The following is a 25,125-nucleotide window of genomic DNA, read 5'->3' on the forward strand; positions in this document are numbered from 1 at the left end:
AAGAAAAACCTATTTCTAAGTCTTAGAAAATTAACTAGGTAGTTAATTACATTCAAAATGTGATCTGAAACCACTCGCTAAACTAATAGTACTTCAAAGAGCTTTGTTATATATGTAACATTTCAAGGAGTTCTAGGCTTTTCAGGACTGGCCCTGTTATGGTGCAGCGGGTCTGGACCAGAGGGAACATTCCTTAACTCATAACCCACAAAGCTTCCACCATTCACACTGGTTGGTGATCCTTGCAGGCCAACCTTCACAGATTCCCTCTTCTCCTCCAAACCAGCAAGCACCTGTACAAATGGAGTAAATGTTGCTGTAACATTAAAAACTTGTATTGAAGTAAAAAATATAAGCAGAAAAAACTAGGAGAGAAACCACCATTCAAACCCTTTAGAAGCATATATATGTGTTAAAACGGACCTTTCTGTTCTGAGTCTTCAAGGAAACAGAAGGCTTGGTGTAGAAGCACCCATACCCAGTATTGCAATCTGCCAAAAACAGCAACTTTGATTACTAAATAGCTAATGTATATAAATTTTTTAAATGACAACTATCTTATTATTGCCTACTTTAGTGTGTTTGTGTGTGCGTGATAGAAAGAAAGAGATGGACCAGAAGCATCCTCCATGAGCACAAAACACAAAACCAGAAGGAGAGCCAAACATGTAAACATGGATCTTGAGGCCATTATCTTATTAGGGTATTGCAATTGAACCTAGGATGAGCTATAAAAAAACTACTAGTATAGTTTTTAAGAGCAAGATGGGTGAGACAGTGAAGAAATGGAGAAGAAACAACCCTAATTTATAGAAGGTATTGAAAGATATCCACATGAAAATGATTGCTCATGCAGCCACTTGGGGAGAAATGATTGACTTTTGTAGAGATTATATGACACAATGAGTCAGAGTCACAGACCCAAATGATATATTTTGATTATTTTCCTCAACCTAACCAATATTCATCAAATAAAACCATCTCCATGGATATGACAGCGCCGTCTTCAGTGACGTCCCTCACAGCAACAGTACTCTCTCTCCCTAAGCACATGCCAAAACCATCCTAAGATCTCACCTGGAACTCTCTGATCTAGAAACTGACGTCAATTTTTTGGGCATAGATATACAAACAATGTCAAATACCAGGAGTACGATCATATGTATTCCGTTATATATGCCTTTGTAGCTGCAACCGATAACAGCAAGTGCTAATGCTCTGTTCAGCCTAGCTAGATAGATAGCTATGCTAGTCTTCTCGAGCTGCTCAAGTGCCTCTAGCTAGGCTCTAGCAGCTTCACAGATATTCTATTTTGGCTTACACTATTGCAGGTTGCTATGCTCTCTCACTCTCTCAGGATATATAGCTAAGCAGTGGAGCACGTACGAGTACAGCTGGGAAGGGCTGAGCCTCAGGAGTCAAGAACTGGCCAAGTGGTTACATATGATCATGATGGTATACAGTTAATACGGCGTTAATGTAATCGAGGAGAAGATTTTGCATGATGTTTTTATGGATTGATTGATGTGCTTTTCTCTTTTTTTGCTTCCGTGTTCTTTGCTTTGGTTTTGATGGAGTTCTACTTTCTAGCATTAATGCACAAGACGCCCGGTAGCCATAGAAGCAAATAGGTTATGTTTGATTACGTGGAAAGGGAAGCAAAGGAAGGTGATACGAAGGCTTTCTTTTGTTTGGTTAAAATGAAATGAAAAATACTCTAACACGTACACTTGTATAGTGTGCACTTCGTGTACATCGTTCATAATTTCATGCACATTGTTCATATTTTCTAAGCATATTCATATTTATCACTTAAAATAAGTGATGTGTACTAACAATTAATGCACACTATTCAGAGTGCAATAATCAATGCCCAAAATGAAAACAAAGAAAGAAAAGAGAATAGAAGGCAAAAGTTTTTTGTTGGGCCACTCTTTTTCTAATCCCCGAATTACTATTATACATATACCCTTTAAAATATTAAACTTAAGCAGTGTTTGGATATAGGTTATAACGCCAGCATCTTGTGTTTGGCTTCTTTTTTTTTTTTTTTTTTTTTTTGAGAAGCGCATTCTATGGTTGTCCAGTGGGTCCCATATACTGTTCACAGGACCCACAAACCTCTTTTTTTAACAAAAATTTTATTAAAAATGGATCCGATGACACTATTCACATATTTAAAAATTATTTTACTACAGTGTTTTCAATTTCCAGCAAAATAAGCAGTATCCAAACAAACCCTTAGTGAGTGCACTAAACGTCTACGTTTGTGCGTTTTGTTGAAAAAATGTGGGTCTCATGGCACTATTCACAGACTCACAAAAGTCATCCAAACACAGATTTTAATATAAATTTGGATCTCACAGCACTATTCACACATTTAAAAATTATTTTGTTACAGTGTTTTCAATTTTCAGCAATAAGCAGTATCCAAACAAACCCTTAATTTCTTGTAAAATTATTTTGGCAAAAATGAAAAACTGACCCTCTAACTTTCACCTTTTTTCATTTCAGTCTTTTAACTTTCAGTTTTGTCAATTCAGTCCTCTAAATTTCAATTTTTCTCAATTCAAGACTCTGTTACAACTCAATTAGTGTAGCCATTAAAACCACTAAAACGACGTCGTTTTGCATGTGTGTGTGTGTGGTTTTTTTTTTAATTCGAAATTAAAAGAAAATTAGAAAAATCTAAAAAAAAAAAACATAAAGGGGAACGATGTCATTCCCCTTCCCCTGAATCAAAACAAAACAAAGGACCCAAATCCCTAATTTGTGTAGCTTTGAGAGAGAGAGAGAGAGAGAGAGAGAGAGAGAATGAGCCGGTTTGAGAGAGAGAGAGAGAGAGAGAGAGAGAGAGTTCACCGCCCCTGCTCTAGACCTCACCGCCCCTACTCGCTGTGTAAACCACCACCACCCTCGCTGCTGCCTTGATTGAATCGATGATGGAGTTCTGAATCGGTGACGGGTGTGCTCTACCTTGCCTTACCGTAGCTCCTCCTCGCCTGTCCTCCGCTTCTTTCCCAACTACTTTGCAGGTATATTTTTGTAGCTTAATGACTAAACTAAACTAATCAGTATATAAATGGGTCATCTGCGTTGCACCCCAACCAACACTTCTCTCATAAATACCTTCACCCAGCAAAGAATAAGCACAAGAATAGTTTTAGTGTGTTTTTTTGGGTATATGTATTAGCAGAACAACGAGTTGTGTGTTATTTAAAGCTGGTGACTTTTTCTATTGAAGAGTTTTTTTTTTTGCATTTTTTTTTTTTTGTTTATGTTGGACTTTGTTGACTGATAGGTGAGATTAAATGCATTGGGATAATCTACTTTATAATTTTTTTTTTTTTTGTCTGTTTGCTGAATATCTTCACATGCAATTTTATTGTTTCAAAACAATTTGGTCCCCACTTGGAGGAATTGTTTCGAAACAATTTGGTCCTCACTACTATAACCATTGTATGATTGACTACTAGACATTGTACCAAGAGGCAATCAAAGCTAATGTGCATAAAGAGGGTCTGAAACTACACTTCTGCAAATTACTGACACCCCATTGTAACACTCTATGCCAAATTATTTCCGTAACTCTTTTACTCCAATAGAAAATAGAAAATAGAAAACAACAAAATAAGTCAATCAAATAACTGTAAAAATTTTAAACATGTCTAGACAAAAAAAACTGGGTTTTCATCACTTACCCAAAACTTGGCCAGAGCTGGAGCTACGGTAAGGCAAGGCATAGCAAAACTTGGCTGGAGCCAGAGTTACAGTAAGGCAAGGCAGGGCAAAACTTAGTCAGAGTTGGAGCTACGGAGTACACCCATCACTGATTCAGTCAAGGCAAAGCAGTGAGGGTGGTGGTGGTTTACACGGCGAGTAGGGGTGGCGAGGTCTAGAGCAAGGGTGGCGAGGTTCCTCACCGCTGGTGAACTCAGTCTCTCTCTCTCTCTCTCTCTCTCTCTCTCTCTCTCTCTCTCTCTCTCTCTCTCTCTCTCAAACTGGCTCACTCTCTCTCTCTCTCAAAGTTACATGGGTTAGGGATTTGGATCCTTTGTTTTGTTTTGATTCAAGAGAAGGGGAACGATGCCCTTAATGTTTTCTTTTTTCTAGATTTTTCTTATTTTCTTTTAATTCCAATTTTTAAAAAAAAAAACACACACACACACACGCAAAATGGCATCGTTTTAGTGGTTTTAACAGCAACACTAACTGAGTTGTAACGGAGCCCTGAATTGACAAAAATTGAAAGTTAGAGGACTGAATTGACAAAACTGAAAGTTAGAAGACTGAAATAAATAAAAAAAAATGTGAAAGTTAGAGGATTAGTTTTGTATTTTTACAATTATTTTTATATCTTTATTAATTGATAATTTAAAAAGATAAAGTGTCCATCTTTTCTCTTTCTTTTTTTCTTTACATCTAAATTTTTTTTTTTCTTTTCTTTTCTTTTTTCAATTTTCTTATGTTTTTCTTTTGGATCATGCTAACAGACATTATAAAGTAACCATTAAAAAATTTCTTTTATCAAATTTTTGACTAGTTTTATAAAGTATAAAGTTAATAAAACTAATTTTTTAAGTTCTATATATCACTTCGGTCATGTTTTCAACTTCTCTCATCAATTTATATCAATTTTTATTAATTAAACCTCACAATAACTCATTTTTAACCTACGCCTAACGGTGCCGTTATATTTCTTTTTTCTTTTATCTACCCTTCCCTCTCCTTCTCTTTCGTGAAACCAAACCTGACAGAGAGACCAGGGGATAGAATACAGCTGGGATGAGTACTGGTGATGATATGATATGCATTTGATGATGGCAGTATTTTTATGTGATTTTATGGATGATTTTGCATGATGGAATTAGGTGACTGACTGATTGAGATGTAATTTTTGCTTCCATAATTTACTGTGTTTTTACTTTTTATTAACGCAGAAGATGCGGTTGCAGTCAGACTTTTGGGACATCCCTGACATGACATCATGCTTTTTTTTTTCTTTTCTTTTTTTTGGTTAAATACATCATGCTTTAGATTTGGCTGGCTGCCTCTGCTATCTGCATATCTAAATCCACCACCGCAGAATTGTGTATGACGTGGGCTCTTTGGGGTGGCATAAAATAAAATGACAAAAAAAAAAACTCCTTATATTTGTTTTTATTTACAGTCGTTGTATTTTACTTAGGAAAATTATTAAATATTTTCAAGTGTATTATAAATGTGTATTTTTCCTTCTTATATGCAATATAAGTTTTTACTATAAATTTAATTAGTAAAACCCACAATTATGTAAAAGAGAAAGTACATATTTATAGTAGGGTTGTCCACGACTCGGGTCGAATTGAGTTAGAGGTTGACTCGTGACCGACCCGATAGAATCGGGTGAACAGAAATTGGACTCGCAGCCGACCAAATGTTTGAATCAGACTTATCGGCTCGGGTCATCGATTTAGTGGGTCGGACCCATCGGGTGATTTTGGGTTTAAAGCAAACAGAGAAATCAAAACGTAGACCCAGAGAAATCAACCCAAAGAAAATAAAAAACCCAACCCAAACCCAGAAATCAAAATCCAAGCACGAGAAGCCAACTTAGAGAAAATCAAAAACCCAAAGGACAAAAACCACAATCCAAACCTACAGAGAATCAAATAGCAAAAATGAGTCCACAAACTCTAGATCTATGAAACTGAAACGAAGAGAGAGAAAATACTAAACTAGCAGCACCACCCCACCACTCCATCATCCACCATCACCACATCCATCACAAGGTCAAAAAAAAAAAAAAAAAAAAAAAAAAAAAAAAAAAAAAAAAAAAAAAAAAAAAAACCAACTTTGACTCACCATCAGATGCACAAGATCAATGGCAGATCAGAGGAGGCAGAGAGGGGTTTAAGCGAGACTCAAACTAAGGAGTAAGGACAGTGAGTGCAACGATGACTACAGGTCAACGACGAAGGCAGTGTGATCAACTTGACAACAGCGGCGATAAGAAAGGGGCTAGGTTTAGGGATTTAAGAGAGAGAAGAGAGAGAAAGGAGAACATGAATTTGAAACTAAAGCGTGAAACCCATCTTTTTCCTTTTAAATTTCTCACGGGTCGGGTCAATTTTATGGGTTAGTAAATATGGAACCCGAACCGAACCGAACCAAAAACTCGAACTTTTAACTCTAAGAGACCTGCACCCGACCCGTCTAGGCATTCTAATCCGCTCGTGGGCCTTCGGGTCCGATCGGGTTAGACGGGTGGTTCAGGTCTAACGGGTTGTTGGACAGCCCTAATTTATAGTACTTTGCGAGTATCCAATAATTACCCTTAGACCTATTGGTATAATTAGTTCATTACTACTTGCGGATATAGAAATCTTGTTCAAGAAGGTCAGGCTAAATATGATCATATATATATAGAGACACTCAGACAGCCATGGTTTGACTTGGGGGCAATGGCCCTCCCAATTTTTTTTTAAAAAAATATATTATTCTATATATAGGTACTAATTTTAGCAATTTTGTTTTATAAAATTATACTTTTACCCCTTAAAAATATCATTAATTCTTTTAAGAGTATTGTTATAGTCACAAATGTTTCTATAATATTTTTACAAACTGTTAAGGTAGCAAATTCTTATTGATTTGCATTTGGGCCCATAAATTACATTTTCAGTAATTTGTAAAAAAATTTGTAGTTCAAACATTTTCCTCATTTAAAGACCATTGAAAAATATTTATAAGTCTAAAATCTAAAAATGAAATATGCAAGCCCAAAAAAATTAGTACAACAACAAAAATTACCTTTAGTAAAACTTAAAAAATAAAATAAAAAAAATAAAAAATTAAGCCTAATCAACCAATTTTACCTAAATCAAACAATCTAACCCTTTAAAAAATTTTAAACAATTAGCACCTAAGCGATTAAGTAGTAACAAAGTCGAAAGCCGAAATCACTGCATACAATTGACAGCAAAGCCGTCCTTCTAACTTTAAGTTTTGGCTCCGTCCCTATATATATATATATATATATATATATATATATATATATTGTGGCAAGCAAAAATTAAACAAGCTAACTTTTAACCTCACACAATTAATTTATAGAGATGGGGTGTCAATCAACCTTGATTACCCTTGTTAGAGTGAGTTAATATTGAAATAAGAGAATAAGTGCTTGGAATAAATGTGAGCCAAGGAAATTGAATAACATTAGTCTTGGATTGATTAAGTTATGTTTCTCAGGAATGGTCCAAGGTATAGGTTTACACTTGTTCTTGGATTACAATGGTGTCACTTTCTTTTTTCCTCTCTTCAGATGTTTCATGCCCCTCTTCATATAGGCCTCTCTACCTTATATAGTCACCCAGGTTGTATCTTGGCCTTCCATTTGGAGGGCTAGGGTTTATTTCGCTTGATACTTGTCCTATCAGGGTCTTACTAGAAGGTTTCTACACTAGATTGTGAGCTGTGAGTTGTGATGACACTGTTCAGGTGCCATTTTTTCATTAATACGACCAGTTAAGTGGGTTCAGAGCATTAAATGGGGAGATGATGGATGTTTTATCTATATTCTTCCCTTTCTTGCTTAAAGGCCAACTTTCTCTCTCTTCCTCGATTCGTGTCCAATGGTCTTCAGCATTGGACTTCGACCCTTTTGAGGATGTGTCAGTATCCTCAAGGTCCTCGGGTATTCTAGTTTCCTTGGGCTTGTGGTTGAGTTGTCGTATTTGCCCCGAGGATTCGTTGATAGTATTTTCCAAGGTGTGTTCTTCTGGCATTGATCTCTTCTCATTCATTCATGTCCTCAGCTTCTCATCCACACACACATATGTATATTACTCATTGATTTATATGTGATAAAAGTTATAACAAAATAATTTTTCTACGATTCGAAGTAAATAAGTTTTTTAATAATTTAGTTAAAGTTGTTGTTTATTATATTAAAATAATTTATAATTGATATTATACTAATGTCATAAAAATATTACTTTCTAAATATATATCATTTAGACAATCACTCAAAAGGTTTTTTTTTTTTTTTTTTAATCGAGGCTAGTTTGACACAATTTGAGTCGTAAGATAATAACTCCAAATGAATTTTTTTTTTAATAAAATCTCAAATAAAAATATATATTTAAATTTATGTATTATATATATATATATATATATATATATATTTTAAACCATTCTTCTCACATTTTAAGATGAAAAACTATTGATCAAGTTTTTGTAATCAGTTCTCTTAACATTTCATTTTTAATTAATTATATTATTAATTTTCTTAATCTTTCTTAGGCATAATCAATCTTAGATAGAATTTTATTAATTTTAATTTTGAAATAATTTTGTTTGTAAACAGCAATAACAAAATTTCTATAATTTTCTTAGACAAGAAAATGCACTTTAAAAACAAAAATTCAAGGTAAAAAAATTAATAAAATCCTTGGCAATCATGATATTAGAATATATTATTTATTGGATTGAGAGCGTGAGAGAGAAAAAAAGAGAAATATAGAGTACAAGCAAATATTAACATTATTTGGTTTGGTGGCCTCATCTACAGTAAAAAGTGTTAAGAAGCTACGTACATCTTTACCGTATAAAATTATTGTATTACATTGAGTTATTACCTTAGTCTAATCATATACTAATCTTAGATGTAGTACAACTGGTACGAATTATATTGTAGTATAGCTCTGAGTGCGAATCTGCCTGAGGATAAGCAGGCCTGGGCTTTAACGCACAATGGAATATTTAGTGTCCGTAGTGCATATAAGCTAGCCATGGAGATGAGCTCAACTGTGCCGGCGGGTAGTGTATCAAATGGCAGTCAGTTAAGAAGATTTTGGAAGTACTTATGGAGCTCTAATATCCCGCACAAGATCCGCCACTTCGCTTGGAGGGCTTGCAAGGATGTTTTACCCACAAATGAGAATTTGGTTAGGCGCAAGGTGCTGCTGGACAGTGTTTGTGATGAATGCCAGATGGAGGACGAATCTTCAGGCCATTTATTTTGGCACTGTCAACGTGCTAGAGAAGTTTGGCGCACGTCCTCTCTGTTTCTGGGTTCAGTGGAACACCATTTCGGTTCATTCATGGATTTGCTGTGGCACGTAGTGATGATTGCTCAATGGAATCACAGTGGGGTGGAACATTTGATTGTGATAGCTTGGGCGTTGTGGTCAAACCGGAACGAACACAGACATGGCGGTGCGAAGAAGTCAGCACAGGCCGTAGTACAGGGTGCGTTGGAATATTTAGTTACGTATCAGGCGTGTTTGGAGGATACAGATTCGAAGCAGCCTGCTGCAGCAGTGGTATGGACGCCTCCCTCTCCTAATCGCTACAAAATTAATGTAGACGATGCTGTGTTCAAAGAGCAGAAAATGGCAGGGGTGGGGATTTTAATTAGAGATGCAGCGGGTCAGATGATCGGTGCCTGCAATAAAAAACTTGATGCTCCTCTAGGTGCCATGGAGGTTGAAGCTAAGGCTGTTGAGCTGGGCCTTAAATTCGCCAAAGATATGTCTATACAGGACTTCACGCTTGAGGGTGATTCGTTGTCTCTAGTTAATGCTTTGAGGGAGTTATCTCCTCCTCCATTATCTGTTGCTGCTCTGGTTTTTAGTTCCATTACTGTTGCTCATAGCTTCCGTCATGTAGATTTCGCTCACGTTGGTCGAAATGGAAATAAGCCAGCTCATTTACTTGCTAGACATGCTTTAGGCATTGCAGATTTATCTGTTTGGGTTGAAGAGACCCCTTGTTTTCTTGAACAAGCTCTCAACCAGGATGTATTTGTCAATTCTTCTGATTAATAAAGTTTAGTCGTATTTCACATCAAAAAAAAAAATTTTAAATTAATATATCTATAACATCACAACTCAAATTCAAGGTAAAAACTTGATGAAATCTTGAATTTGGAATGCAAGACGTAAAATGGAACAAATGAGAAAGATTTTGGTGGCACCAATTAAACAACGATAGTAAGTATCAACTGTGGCCAAATGACGATTGCAATGCATGGATGATGGTGATGTTAGTTGCCAAAATGATGACATAATTTAGCATATGAAAACATCACAAGTAGCTAGATAATGGTAGTATATATGATATCTGCACTGATAATATTGGTTATTAGCTATATATTATATAGACAACTTTACTAGTGATTGTTCGACAACTATTTTGAGAGCGCTCTACCTTTCTGAGGTTGGCCATGATACCATATTAGAATTATTTATGGGATTGATATATATTGAGAGAGAGCAGAGAGGGAAATAGAGAGCAAAAACAAATATTAATGTGGATAGGCCTGGACAACTTACATCCATAACAAAAGGCTTAAGATCAGTGGAGGCGACGCCACGTACAACTCAGGGTGTTCCTAGGAACACCCTAACCTGAAAAAAAAAACCTAATTTTTTTTTTAATTTTTTTATATTTGCTCTGTATTAGGAACACCCTCAATCACAAAATTAGGAACATTCTCAAATTAAAAAATATATTTGTTCTACTTTCAAGCAAAAACAAAAAAAAAAAAAAAAAAAAGCCCAAAAAAATTCGAACTAAAATCTAAAAAAAAAATAAAAAAAATGCCTCAGTCCCTAAATCAGAAATCACTAAAGACTTTATCAAAAAAAAAAAAAAAAAATCACTGAAGGGCCTAAAGCAAACCTAAAGACAGCAACGCCTCAGTCCCTCACTCTCAAAGCAACACCGCTTGAGCCTCAAGCCACGCCTCAATCCCTCACTGTTAGAGCAACGCCTCAATCATCGAAGATCAGCCCAGTCCCTCACTCTCAAAACAACGCCTCAGTCTCAGAGCAACGCTAACCCTCATTGGAGGACGGAGATCAACAGATCACTCGTCACCTCATCACTGCCTCAGTGGCCTCAGCCTTCAGGCCTCCCTACTCGGCTGCTTCGGTGCTCCTTCCTTCAAGGTATTTCATTTTACTAAGCTAACTTCTCTCTCTCTCTCTCTCTCTCTGAACTGAAATGAAAATTATGAAATGAATGAAACTCTCTCTCTCTCTCTTTATTCTTTAATAAGACTAACTCTCTCTCTCTCTTTTGATTTTTGAACTATGAGTCTGTGATTGGCCGAACTTTAGCTTTATTAATATTTTTTTTGTTTTTGACTTTTTGAATTTGGCTTTATCAGTTTATCTTATCCGTTGGTGTTGGTGTTGGTGTTGGTGTTGGTGTTGGTGTTGGTGAGATATTAATTGTCTTTTAGTGTAATGTGTGATTGTGAAATTTTCTGATTGGTAGGGACATCAAGCATGAGGCGTGCTTGTGCTTGTGACTATTTTTTTGACAATGCAATGTATTGACTTAGACTTAGACTTACTGACTATTTTTTTGTCTTTTGAAATCTCTCTTTTTCTTTGCTCTGCCTTAGACTTAGGCTTTCCTCTAGTTCTCTTTTGGCTAAATTGGCTTTTTGTGCAAGTGTATATATATGTAAATATGTAATTGTGTATTTGTGTTGACTGTTGATTGGCTATTGTCTCTTGAGTGGGGGATGGGGGTGGGGCCGTGGCATTGGATTGAGGTAGTGGTCCTGGTCCACTTAAAAGAAACACCCAAAACAACACATTATTAAAAGACAAAAATAAAAAAATAAAAAATGAACCATGTTAGACAGTGGGTTGAGTCAGGTGGATGATGTAGCGTGTTGATATTCTTTACATTGTGCAAAGCCAACTGAACACCTCAAGTGTGTTAGATTGCTAGTAATTAGTAAAGAAAAATAATGAAACAATTAAACAAAAATAATTAATAATTTTATTAATATTTCAAATGAACTTATAATTTATTGTTTATTCTTTTGTTAGTTATTATTGAAAAATATTTGATAAAGAAATCACATACCTAAGATTAATTTTTTGTGTAAGATTCATCTTCATCTTTTAAGCGGATTTGTGTTAACTTTAACTTAGAAAATCTTCGTTCAGATATGAATTTGCGTGTTTTTTGGTTGTTGTTGGCGTCAATATATGAATTTCTTTTTTTATTAGATTGTGTAAATTATCATTCTTAAGAAACACCCGGGAAGAAATTCCTGGAGTCGCCATTGCTTAAGATGTTATATCTTTACTATATGAATTTTTTGAACCTATTGGGGGGTATGTATAGAGAGATTTATATTAGGCTAAGTAGTTTATGCCAAAAGCCTTATAACTCACTAGCTTTGATAGGTTCTTTTCATAAAGAAAACATATGATCAAATTTCTCATCCTTACTTGTTTTTTTTTGGGTTAATTATACTAATCATAATATGCAATACAAGTACTACAGTATTACAAGTGGTACAAGTACATTGTATCTTTTTCTATTTTTTGAGAAACAAGTAAATTGAATCTTGATTAACATATATCGCTAACAGATATGAGTTTTCTTTTAGAGAGAGTTGGAAAGTTCCAAACAAAAGTTTGATTAAAAAAAACAAAAAGTTAAGTTGCAAATAATTTATAGGTGAATTCTAATTTTGTAGCTTTCTTTTTATTTTGAAGAGGAGAAGTTGGTTTATTTATTATAATGGCTTGATAAGATTGGAATGTAACTATGTAAGACTTAGGAATTTCACTGAATAATTAATAATCAATTGATTATGTGACTTATATTGAATAATAAGAAATTAATTGTATTAGAAGTATCCTAAAATGCCAATGAATAATACATTCAACTCAAATTAAATTTTGGCCTTAATTGATAAAGTTTCTTATTGTCAAATAAGAAATCTGGAAATCAATTTCCACCTACATCATAAATCCATTGATATATCTTGGTCTAATAATAAGAGCAATTATCATGAAGCGATCGCCGTAGATTTGAAATACTATTCTATCAACAACATACACACACAACTGGGATTAAGTTTTCATATACTAGAGGTCATTAATTTAAATCTCTCTGTGACATTGTTTGATTCTTTCCATTAGAAGGGCCTAACAGGTGTGCCTGGGTGGCGAACTTTTGTACCTCTTTTGCATCTTCTGGTATTTTCTTGCATTACCCATATACTTGATCTTTTTCTTCCTTTGAGACACCCAAGAAGTTGTTACTTGCCGTTTTATATAATATAGTATGATCAATGATGTACAATTGTAAGTGTGTATATATATATATAGAGAGAGAGAGAGAGATGTAAATATATTTTCTTATAACTAAAATACTATTACTACTTCTGGATTTAAAATAGAAGATTATAAATTATAAAGCCACACGAGGGAGGGAGGGAGGTGGAAAAAGCTTGAAGAAATTTATAAAATGGGTGATACAGCAAAACTGGCAAAGGTCTCCTATCATTTGACAAAAAATGAAGAACAAAAAGAAAATGAGAAGAAAAAAAAGTGATAAATCCAATCACGAGCTTGGCTGCTCAATGTGCCCAGAAAAAAGACACTAGAATTCTTGAAGCAACATGCATGCTATGCTGAAAGATTCAAAAACTGCTCTATTTTACCTTATTTCAGATTTCAGTAATAATATTGAATCCTAGTAAATTCACACCATCACACTGTTTTATTTATTATCTCAATCATGTTTACCTTGAGGTCCTAAGACCATTTATGTTCTCTTTTTGAACGTAAAATATACACAACAGACACACCCATTCAACTTTAATCGTGTACAACATCTGGTTCTAGACCCAATTGCTTTCTTGTTTTCCCCACAAACAGATCCTTGGACTTGATCATGCCAGGAATACATCCAATAATTGTTGTGAACGGGAATTGTGCCACCGCTTCTGTCCTTCCAAGCGAAACAATTGCCAATGCTGAACTAGCCTTATAAGTTGCCAATTTGCTTTCTCTTCCTCCCATCATCAATATTTTCAAGTTCTTAGCTGCCAATAGAGCATGTTTGTGTGCCAAAAACCCTTGTTTGATTTCCTACAGCATAGATTGTCATGAAACAGTATTGCATCAGATATCAGATTTGCCAGCAAATCACATACTCATACTGCTCTTATTGGAAGTCAATTTGTTAACACATATAACCAACTTGTATTTTGCAAGAATACATCCACACACACACACAAAAAAAAATACAAAAATACAAAACTAAACTAAAAGGGCACATTCTCCAGTAATAGAATGAGAATGCACACTGAATGTACTGTATCTCTACACATCAAATTTTTTTCAGTCATATTAAACATTAACTTTCTGAGATTACACTTTTAGGTTCTTTTCCCACATTATAATCTTTAGTCATATACATTTAAAACTGTATTGGATATGAAAATCATATCATGTTGCAGAATAGACCAAACAGACTATAATAGACCAAAAATATGGACCAGGATAAAAGTTGACCATATAGATACTGCCCACAGCCAAGATGGAACATCTCAGCCAAACAAAGCTGGAGCAGAACAACATGAACAACACTTTCTTAACTAATGAATTATATTTTATTTCATAAAGCAATGATATCATGTCATCAAGAATTTTCCTACTAGTTTTTAAAAAATTTCACAAGCTTGTCAAGTAGCCTTATTTAACTTGGGTTGGGTAGCAACTCAGGAACCAAATTATCATTAAAAAAAACCCTGTCTTCTCCCATGGCATACTCTTTTGGCCTGGTTCAATCTTTTTCCCTTTTTTTTTTTTTTTTTTTTTTTTTTTTTGTTGCGTATCATGTGTAAGTGTCTGTCTAGTCACACTATTTGTTTAGTTTAGAACAGATAAAATTGTGGTAAACATAACTATACAAGCAGCTAATCAAACCCAAAATAATTACAATGTGGCAAATAGCACTTACTGGAACATCAGTAATATCTCCAATCGCGAATATGTTCTTTCGACCTTTGACTCTCAGACTCTCATCAACCCTCAACCTTCCCTGACCATCTAAGTTATTTTTCAACATAGTTTCCTTAAGCCATGCTGAACACAATGGTATCCCTGTGCACAGAAAATGGCAATCTGCTCTGATAGTTTCTCCAGCTGAAGTTTTATACATCCTGATTTCATCTGAATCAGTGCCCAAATCGACTTTCTGCTCCAATTTCACTTCAACTCTCTTTGATTTCAACCAATTCGTAGTCCTTTTAGCAGCTTTTTGTCCGATAAATTCCAGTAATCTTGATCCCTTATGCACCAGGGTAATATTCTTACCTGGGAAATCAACAGCAATTTCTCCAGCAAGTTCAACACCAGTGGGGCCTCCTCCAACAATTAAAATGGAATGAGCTGAAAAAATCTTTTGATTTTCTGCCAGTGCAAAAATTTACATTAGTTAGGCCCAGGTAATGTCAAAGCAGTGTATGGATGCACCTTCGTCTTAATTTGATATAATTTTCTCAATGCAATATAATTGAAGTTAATTATAAAAGTCTGAATTAAAAACAGGCATATAGTCAAATTCCATTAATTAATTGTTTTGAACTTTAAAAATATTCCTTTCAAGGCTGTTCAAAGGTGTGACAGATGGCCTCATAGCCCAATATACTGCTCTTTTCAAAAGATGGAGGTTTGACCCATTATGAGTAGAGAATTATAGGATTAGAGAAAACAAATAATACAAGAAGTTATAAGAGTTTTTGTGTTCAATTTTTCTTTCCATTATATAAAATGCTTAATGACCTTGAGAATGCCTGCTGCGGCGAGGTATAGGTTTGTTCATTTACCAAAAACTAGTTTGTACCCTAGCAAGCATCCTGCTGTGACCTTGTCTAAGATATTGATTATCGACATAAACCAGATAATGATTGATTTTTTGTTACATAAAATGGCTTAGGGCTTAATTTCAACTAATCAATGTAGTCCTGCATTAAGTATTTTTTAAATTACCGATTGTCCCAAAAACTTAAACTATTAGGAAATAGTAAATTTAATCATGTAACCACATAATTCTAACACTCCCCCTTACATGTGGGCTCAAACTACCTTTTAATAGGTGAGGCCCAACACGTGGGATTTTAAATGGGAGGTAGAATGAAGGACACAGGGATCGAACTTAGGACCTCCTGCTCTAATTCTAACAGTAGCCACAGCTTAACCTGTTTCCTATATATCTCGCTTATAAACTGTCATAGTACGGGAAATTCTAAGAAACTAATGCAGCCATCTTCAAACCAGAGATATGCAATCTACAAATCATCTCAGCAATCAAGCTAGCAGTTAATAAAAATGAAGATAATGGTTCAGTTCTTTTATAGTTTTACCTGCTTTGTATTGATTAAGTCTCTCAGTCCTAGTTTTGGGGACAGCATAGCTATGGCCAGTGGCAATGACAAGATAGTCATAGGCAATCGAATGACCGTCAGCAGTCAAGACTTCAGTTTCAGTGATATTGACTGCACTGGATGTAATGATTTGGCCATTGGTGAAATAATCTTTATGGTTGATCACCGACCTTGCAGCAAATGATGGCTCCACCATTGACCTCAAGCTTGCCCATGGAATTTCAAAATACTCCTTCCTGATTCAAATTTGTTTGCACATAGCATCAAAGATTACGACAGCTCTGTACATGGAAAATTCTACAAGGTGGCTCAATATAATGATCTAAACCAATCACCATTTTAGAATTATGAAACACCCTTCAATTCAATGTCAAATTTAAACCCAAAGCCATAGGGAAAAGTGAAATTCATGTATTATTTGTCTCCGCCCCAATTCATTTACGGATTTTGTGCTTCTTTTTTCTACCATGAGTCCTCGACTTCATCTTAATAATACATTTTTCAGCAAATACTAGTCTGAGTTCTGAAATGTAATCTCACAATATGGGATCAAGCCTTTCCTAAACCTCCAATCTCTCCAAAAACCTCCAATCAAACAAATGAATTTCAGGGTTACAAACTACAGCACATATTATCACACTCAAAGCAAAGCATCTACAATCAACTAAGCTATTCAAATTGCATAACCGCTACAAACATGTATGGTACTAGGAAAAACACACACTAAACAGAACAATGTTGTGTGTTCAACATACAACTGAATCATAGTAACCCAGATTGTTTGTTATTTATGTAAAGAGAAAGAGAGAAACTTACGGATCAATGAGGGTGACCTCGGCGAGGTATTGGAGAGTTTTAGCGAGGAGGGAACCGGCTACACCTCCTCCAATAATGACCAATTTACTCTTTTGCCCTTCCAATTCTTGGCCCTCCATCTCCGACCAAGTTCCTTTTTTTTTTTTTTCTTTTTTCAGATCAGCTCTGCTATTTTTGGCTTTTTGCTACAAATATCTTCGTGGATATTTTTAGTGTCGGTGTCCGAGGATTAGGTTGCTATAACTTCCAATAAATAGTACTGGGGAGAGGAATCATTTCGAAGCAAGAGAAGTGTGAACTTGGATTTGTTTAGTGTTGTTTACTTTGCTGCCCCAACCAACGTAAGCTATCACGGCAGCCGGCAGACATCCACGTTAATTAAGTCCACATGTCCCCACCAGATTATAGGATTAAGTAACAACGAATAAGTTTTTCCATATTAAAATAAAGATTTAAAAAAAAAATTCACACATACTCGTTTTGATTTATGTAATATTTTTATAAATTTTTTATAAAAAATTAATAAATAATAAATAATTTTTTTACAATATTTTATACTTTCTATAAAAATAATATCAAAACTTTTTTATAATAATTTATTAACAAATACTTTAAGAAGATTAGTTTATAAACATTTTATGAAAAAAGAAAACATAATTAGTTTTTTTAACAGTTTTTTTTAAATATTTTTCATGAAAGTGACAAAAAAAAATAAAGTTTTTAAGCAAGATATGGACAAATGAACTCAAGCCTACAACTTGTGTGTACATATATTATTATTATTATAATTATGATAAATGTTCTGTCTATACCAAAAATCAATTGATATATTAGTCTGATAATAAAGAATTATTATCAGAAACGGACGTCATAAGTTGAAATCCTCTAAAAAAATAATTATGCCGCATGTGATGTAAGGAGAAAAGACTAACCTCGTCTATCGGTGACTCCTATATATGGATTTAAAATATATATATATATATATATATTTATTTATTAGGAAAACTTCTATAATGATTTGATTAGAATCTTACAGTGTGTTTGGTTGGAGGCTTAGAGCTGACTTAGGGAGGAAGAAAAAAAAAAAAAAGGAGGATAGCATAAAAAAAAAGAAAAAAAAAAAAACTGTTTATCTCATATGTGTTTGGGACTAGGGAGGAAAAGATAAAAGAAAAGATAATACTATACTTATTCTCTTTTTTTTTTTTTTCTTTTTTCTTCTTTTTTTTTTTTTTGCTTTGCAAAGGAAAGACAAATATATGTATTTTACTTTTATATCTTGATAAATAAATAAAATGAATGAAAAGAGTAAATGGGTAAAATTGTAGTTTAGGAACCAAATAAAGTCAAATAAGGCAAATGAATTTTTTTTTTTTTTTTTTATTACTCATTTCTCTTCATTTCTGTCCAAATTGGGCGGATCGTAAAAGTTGGATCCAGTTGATTGAGTTTCCTTCACTTTTTGCTCTCTTTTCTTTTCTCTCATACTAAAAAGCAAAAACTCAATCCTTTCCTTCACCATCCTCTTTCAGTTGTTCCAAACGCAATGTGAATGCACATAAAAGTTCAACACAAAGGGTGGGCCCACATTATACAATTTAGAATCATAGACTATAGCATCCAAAAATGAAGATTAACTATTTTTGGCAAAAGGGAGGGAGGGGGAAGAGAAAAGAAATGGAAGGAAGCAGAGAATAATTCTCCTTCATATTATTTGATTTACAAGGAAGAAAATAAGGGAAAGAGATGGGTCTCATGTAAATCTGTTCCCTTCTTACTCATTTCCTTCCAATTTGGAAGAAAACAAAAAAAAGGTGAGCCCCATGAAAATCTGTTCCCTTCATTTTCCTTTCCCTTCTTCAATTTCTTTCCAAGCAAATAAAGGAGTTTTCTTCTCTTCTTTTTCGTCCCTTTCTTTCCTTTCCTTCCATCCAAAAATAGTGACCAATTACAAAGATAATTATGTCTTATACAGCTGAAAATTATATTTTATTAAATCATTGGCCAAACATGTTTTGATTATACAGTTTTGTCCCTCTAAAAGTAGAGAAATTATATTGTTCTTATGGTGGGCCATGTCAATTGCTGAGTCAATAATCAATTTCTATTTAAAATTTCATATTTTTCATAATTTCAATGTGAGGTCATGTTTGTGCATTTTTCTAAAATTAAAGGTCAAATGCAACTGTAAGTTATGTTTATTTGGGTTCTCTCACTTATCTCTTAATATCATATTAGCTGTTAATCTTTTAAATAATATAATATTAAGAACCTATTAAGACTTGTGCTTAACGTGTGGCCGTGTGCTTATGCTAATAGTCCTCATTTTTTTGCCAATGGTCCTCAGTCTTGTGGCCAAGCACATGCAGTGCTAGTCAAACACATTACACACACACACACACACATATATATATATATATATAGAAAAATGTTGGAGATACAACTATTTTTATAAATAAAAAAAAAATATATATATATATATATATATACAAACCGTTGATGTGGTGAGTGGTTATTAATAAATGAAAAAGTTATGTACTTTTGTTAGTTGTGAGCCCAAATGAAATCTAATAAGAAATTGGCTACACAATAGTTTGTAAAAATGTTTTAAAATAGTTTGTGACTTTAGCATTATTCATATAAATCTGAGGGTTCGTTTGATAAGAGATTTTTAGTAGCGTTGCTTAAGTTTTATGGAAATGCATGTGGACGAAAAAGTATGTGGAAATATGTATTGTGGTGTTTAAACAACAGTTTTCATTGTTTAAACACTGTTACTAAACAAGGCCTTAGTATCTTCTGCAATCCAATCCCCAATATTTGGCCTCGTGTATCATATCTCCACGACCCATTAAAAATCATGCTTAACTTATTATTTTGGAAATTAAACTAGAAATTTTAATTTATTATTTTTAAAGTTTAAAATCTTAATTTTTAATTAGTTACACCACCTAAAATTATTTTATGATATTGTGTATGATTCTTGTACTTTTTAAAATATATATATATATATATATATATTTGACTCAGTTTACATCTTCAATAGTAAATTTCTCTCTCTCTCTCTCTCTCTCTCTCTCTCTCTCTCTCTCTCTCTCTCTCTCCAATCAATCAACAAAATCTCATTCATTTTCTTCATGCTATTTTGATAGTTCCAAATGCATGTTAAGGCACATGATAGTTCGACATCAAAGGGCATGCTCTCATTATAAGGTTCAAAGGTCAGACTATAGCCCTCCAAAATTAAAATTATTGTCTATGTTTGGCAAAGAAAGGAAAGGAAAAGGGGAATAGTTCTCTTTTGTTTGTTTTACAAGGTCTTTTGTTTGTTTTACAAGGTAGAAAGAAGGGAAAGAGATGGACTCCACCCATGTACAACTCTCTCTTCTTTCTTATTTCCTTCCAATTTGGAAGGAAAGAATGGTAGGCCTCATGGAAGTCCATTCCCTCCATTTTCCTTTCTTTTTCTCAATTTCTCTTCAACCAAACAAAGAACATTTCTTCTCATCCATACCCTTCTTTCCTTTTCTCCCATTTTCTTTCCATCCAAACATAGCTAGAAAATAGGGATTTGGCTTCAAGGAAATTACAAAGACTATTATGCATTATATTTATACGGCTGAAAAATATTATATTAAAAGATATTGAAAATATGTTGTTTTACTTAAAATTGTACTTTTAAGCAATGCGATTGAACTCACATTTTCAAGACCAGATATTGTGGGTTCAATCCATATTTTTACATTGACATAGGCAAAAGTAAGTTAGCAATAGTTGAAGGGATTTCAATTTCAATCCCTATTTGAAATTGTGAGGCTAACTCATGATTTTTATTTGAATTCAAAATGCTTATATTTTTTTCAACATTTTGACAAAGCCCCTCTCCCCATTTTTCTCTCAATAACCTCATCCATCATGATTGATTCGTTTTTTTACTGATTCTTATGCAAAGGGGTCTTACTTGAAATTGTGGCTTCATTTCACAATTACTATAATTTTTAAAAAGGTGTATTTAAATCACATTTTTAAAAGTACTATAATGTCTAGATAATGCTATTTTCAATCAAATTTCTAACCTAGAGCATTTACATCTAGGTTTGTAAAAAAAATACACATTTTACATCCTAAAAGACTACTTTATTTATTTTACCAACTCATTTAACAATACACCCAACATCTCAGTTCTTATTTTTATTTACAAACCATTAAAATAATATAAACTACCCAATAAAATAAATATAAAACTATAAGATTAGGAGAGAGAGAGAGAGAGAGAGAGAGAGAGAGGAAAGTGAGAAGAAAATATATATATATATATATATATATAAGCAATTGCTATAGTGAGTATTCGCATCCAGGTATCTAAAAAAAAAAAAAAAAACCTATTTTACACACTCAAAAGCTATTTTATCTATTTTACCATTCCATTTTACAACTCACTTAATATCTCAATTCTTATTTTTCAACCCTATTCATTCTCTCTCTTCCTCCCCAATTCTTTCTTTCTCTTCCACTCTTTTTCTATCTCTTCCTCTGAAACAAACCAAATAAAATACCATATTTTTGTTTTACAACCATGCTACAGTAGTTTGTATATATACAAACTTACTGTTCATAGTTGCTAAATTTTTTTAGCAATAGCAACCCAGATAAAGCATGATTTGGGCCTCTGAGAATGTAAAATGGTAATTAGGGGGATTTTAAACACCCCAATGCTAATGTTCAAGGTTATATTTATACAACCTTACTATAGCAAGTTGGTAAAATGTTTTAGCAATAGATACTCGGATAAAACTAGTTTTAGGTGTGTGTGAGTGTAAAATAACAATTTGGGAGGTTTTACACCCCCAATACTACTGCTCTAAGATGAAGGTCCCTAAAGTCACTTCTTAGGCAATGGTGTCATGGTGTGGGGTTCAAAACAATAAATCTAGTGACATAAGTTTTTTATTACTATTAATGCGGTATGTTGTAATTAGTTTATAGTAATCAATGATGAGTTTTTTTTTTTTTTTTTTATGAGATAATCAATGATGAGTTTATGTGATAGCAATATTTCTCCATTGACAACTCAATACGCTAACAAATTGTGAAAAAGATTATGAAAATTTTTCCCTTTTTAACCTTACCCCTGTTCAAAAGTTGATATTATAAGAATATGCTTATTTATGCATGAGTTGCTAGTCAGCCGACAGGCTAACTCTCAAACTCCAATACCCAAACAAACATAGGCCTTCAGGATTCTGGGCCTTCTGGCTGAAGACTTGACCCTTACAGCCTACTACAAGAATAATCAGCCTCAAGACTATCTCAACGCATAAACTGTTACTTATGGGCCTATGGGCTATGGCTTGGGTTTGAGTGTTTAAAACGTTGCCCCCTATCCAAGAATCTTAGACATACTTTTTTTTATGAACAAGAATCTTAGACATACTGGACCTATAATTGGGTCAAAACTTTATTTTTATTAAAGGACTGCCTATAGTACGTGGATCGATTTTCATTTGTCAAAAAGTCCAATGCTCGGAGAAAGTCAGTTTTTATTTTTATTTTTTTGAGAATAAGTCAGTTTTTAATTTGAGTTTTAAAATTTTAAAGCAATTAATGAGGTTGGCTAGAAACCAAATTTCAAACATTTCTTTTTTAATATTAGAAGTCCGTTTGAATACAACTTAGTTTTGCTAAAACTAAAAACTGAAAATACTGTAGTAAAATAATTTTTAAATGGGTGAATAGTACCGTGGGACCCGTGAACAGTGCGTAAACAGTGCACTTTGTCTTTTGCATAGTGAATCCATATGATGTTACTGTTTATACGCACTGAAAAAAAAAAAAAAAAAAAAAAAAAAAAAAAAACGCAAACATCAAAACGCACCATAGATCCAAACACTCACTAGGTGTAAGTAAGGAGATTCATTGGCCAATCTCTGAATTAAACCTCATAGAGGGATGTCATTGGCCATTGGCCAAACATGCTTTGATTCTACAACTTTTTCCCTCTAAAAGTGAGCAATGGTGTCAATAAAAAACTAATTTTTATTTGAATAATAATACAACCATGAATTATTTTACAATATTTTTATAAATTATTGATATGACGAATTTTTACTGGTTCTCATATAAGTCTACTACTAACATTACTTATTTACTTACAAATCAACACTACTTATCACATCAGCGGTTTGTAAAAATAGTTTGTAGCTTTAGGGTTCTTGAGCAATGGGTAGCGGAATAAAACTAATATTTTCTTTGGGAGGCCATGGTTGTGCAATTGTAAATTACATCTCTTGCATCCATGCACATTATTTGGGTTCTCTCACTTATCTCATAATAAGGTATTAGTTGTTAATCTTTTAAATAATATTAAGAACCTATTATAACTTGTGATTAACGTGTGGCCATGTGATAATCCAGGTAGTAGGCGTGGTTTGAGGTTGAGGCCAAAAGAACCATCACGTTTCTGTATCGCACAAAATCTACGTTATTTTGGAAAGGAACATGGCTACTAGTTTGTCCAACCACTCTAGACAGTGGAACTGTAATGCCCTAGTTGTTGATATCTTCGCATCAAACATTTTAGTATGTACAAAAAACCCAGGCCGCCATTTTTACTCACATGTAGTGGATTATATGCTGTCAGCAGCCAGCTCTGTGACTCTGTCAATACAGTAATCGCTACCTTACTCCACGGAGGGACCCAACGAAGGTAAGTCTACTATCACAATTATTTTTACTACAATTTTGTCGCAACTCATTTACGTTAGGACTTGTAAGTGGTTAAATTATGGATCCACTATTTTTTTATATCATTTACAACTAGTCATGTAAACGAATTATGGTTAAAGTTGTAGAAACTATTATAATAATAGACTTACTTGGACCCAACCTATCTAGTTGAACTAATACACCTACTCGACCAATGTATTTGACCCCAAAAAAAAAAAAAAACTATATTCGTTTGGTATAAACTTATTTGATTTTATAAATTAAAAAAAAAAAAAATTATATGTAAAACTTCATTAATGGCCTTTTTGAGTTTAAAAATTGTAATATATTTTTGTAAATAACTAATGCACCACTTTTTATAATTATTTATTAATTTTATATCATATATATTTAACTCTTTAAAACAATTCTTATGTACGATATGTTTCTAAAAATAGATAAGTTTATGTAATTAACTAATATATCATTTTTCTTCTTCTTACTATTTCTCAATGTTTGGATTATACTGTGAAACAAATGAGTGCGCTGATGGTCTCGCAAAACAAGAAAATCACCAACAACAAGTTTTGACTATATATGAAACTTGCCCTACTTTTGTGTATCTGTGTTATGTAAGAGATATGATCGGTCTAGGGAGTAATAGATTGTATACCTTAAAGCTGGCTATAACTATTGATGTATGTAGGGGTGAAGACACACATAAGCTTGGGGGGCCATGGCCCCCCACAAGGCTTTTGAAACCCCTATATAATACTATATAAAAAAAACAAGCTGGCCCCTGCAAATGTATAAATTGGTCCCTTCGAAAAAATTCACATACCTAGTCTAATGTTAGTTTTAGTGATTTCCCCTTTGAAATATGTTGTGGTTGTATGATCAATCAAAGGGCTAAGGCAATTATCTCTCAAAACTACATAGAATGACACACTAGCACGAGTGATAAAAAATATTTGATACTATAAGTATGTCTCAATTTTATTGGCTGACAATTGGATGTATCTAGAGTATGAAACTATTAGGATTAAAGAAGGTATATGGAAGTAATGAAAATAATTAGCTAAGTGGGGTTGTCTAGCAAATTATGGCATATAAAATGACAAACAAAATAAGAGTGTTAGTTACCTTTCAATCATTAGCCTTTGGTTCAGCAATTGACTGGAGCAATTGTCATATGTGTTTATTTTGTTGTGGGTCTTATGCATTATACAATGTTAATTTCTTTATAGTATTCATTTTGAAATATGACTATTTTTACTATTACAATATTTTAGTTTCTCAAGTGGACTTCACCCAACAAAACACATGTTTACTCAAACCAAAAAAAAAAAAGTTGTCCAAATGCTATTTATTTATTTATTTTAAGTAAACAAAAGTGCACTTTCTTTGTG

At 33.5% G+C, this 25,125-nt stretch overlaps 1 protein-coding gene across 1 annotated transcript; it reads right to left on the reverse strand.

Annotated features, from left to right (window-relative positions):
* Positions 1-13,431: 13,431 nt before the first annotated feature.
* On the reverse strand, positions 13,432-17,365 carry LOC115978663 (apoptosis-inducing factor homolog B). Its single transcript, XM_031100503.1, has 4 exons — positions 17,012-17,365; positions 16,175-16,431; positions 14,770-15,221; positions 13,432-13,895 (listed from the first exon to the last, which is right to left on the reverse strand). The coding sequence occupies exons 1-4, from the start codon at positions 17,128-17,130 to the stop codon at positions 13,623-13,625; spliced, it is 1,101 nt and encodes a 366-aa protein (XP_030956363.1). The 5' UTR covers positions 17,131-17,365; the 3' UTR covers positions 13,432-13,622.
* Between the last annotated feature and the right edge of the window lie 7,760 nt (positions 17,366-25,125).

This window comes from Quercus lobata, chromosome 1 (assembly GCF_001633185.2).
Source record: "Quercus lobata isolate SW786 chromosome 1, ValleyOak3.0 Primary Assembly, whole genome shotgun sequence".
Taxonomy (NCBI): domain Eukaryota; kingdom Viridiplantae; phylum Streptophyta; class Magnoliopsida; order Fagales; family Fagaceae; genus Quercus; species Quercus lobata.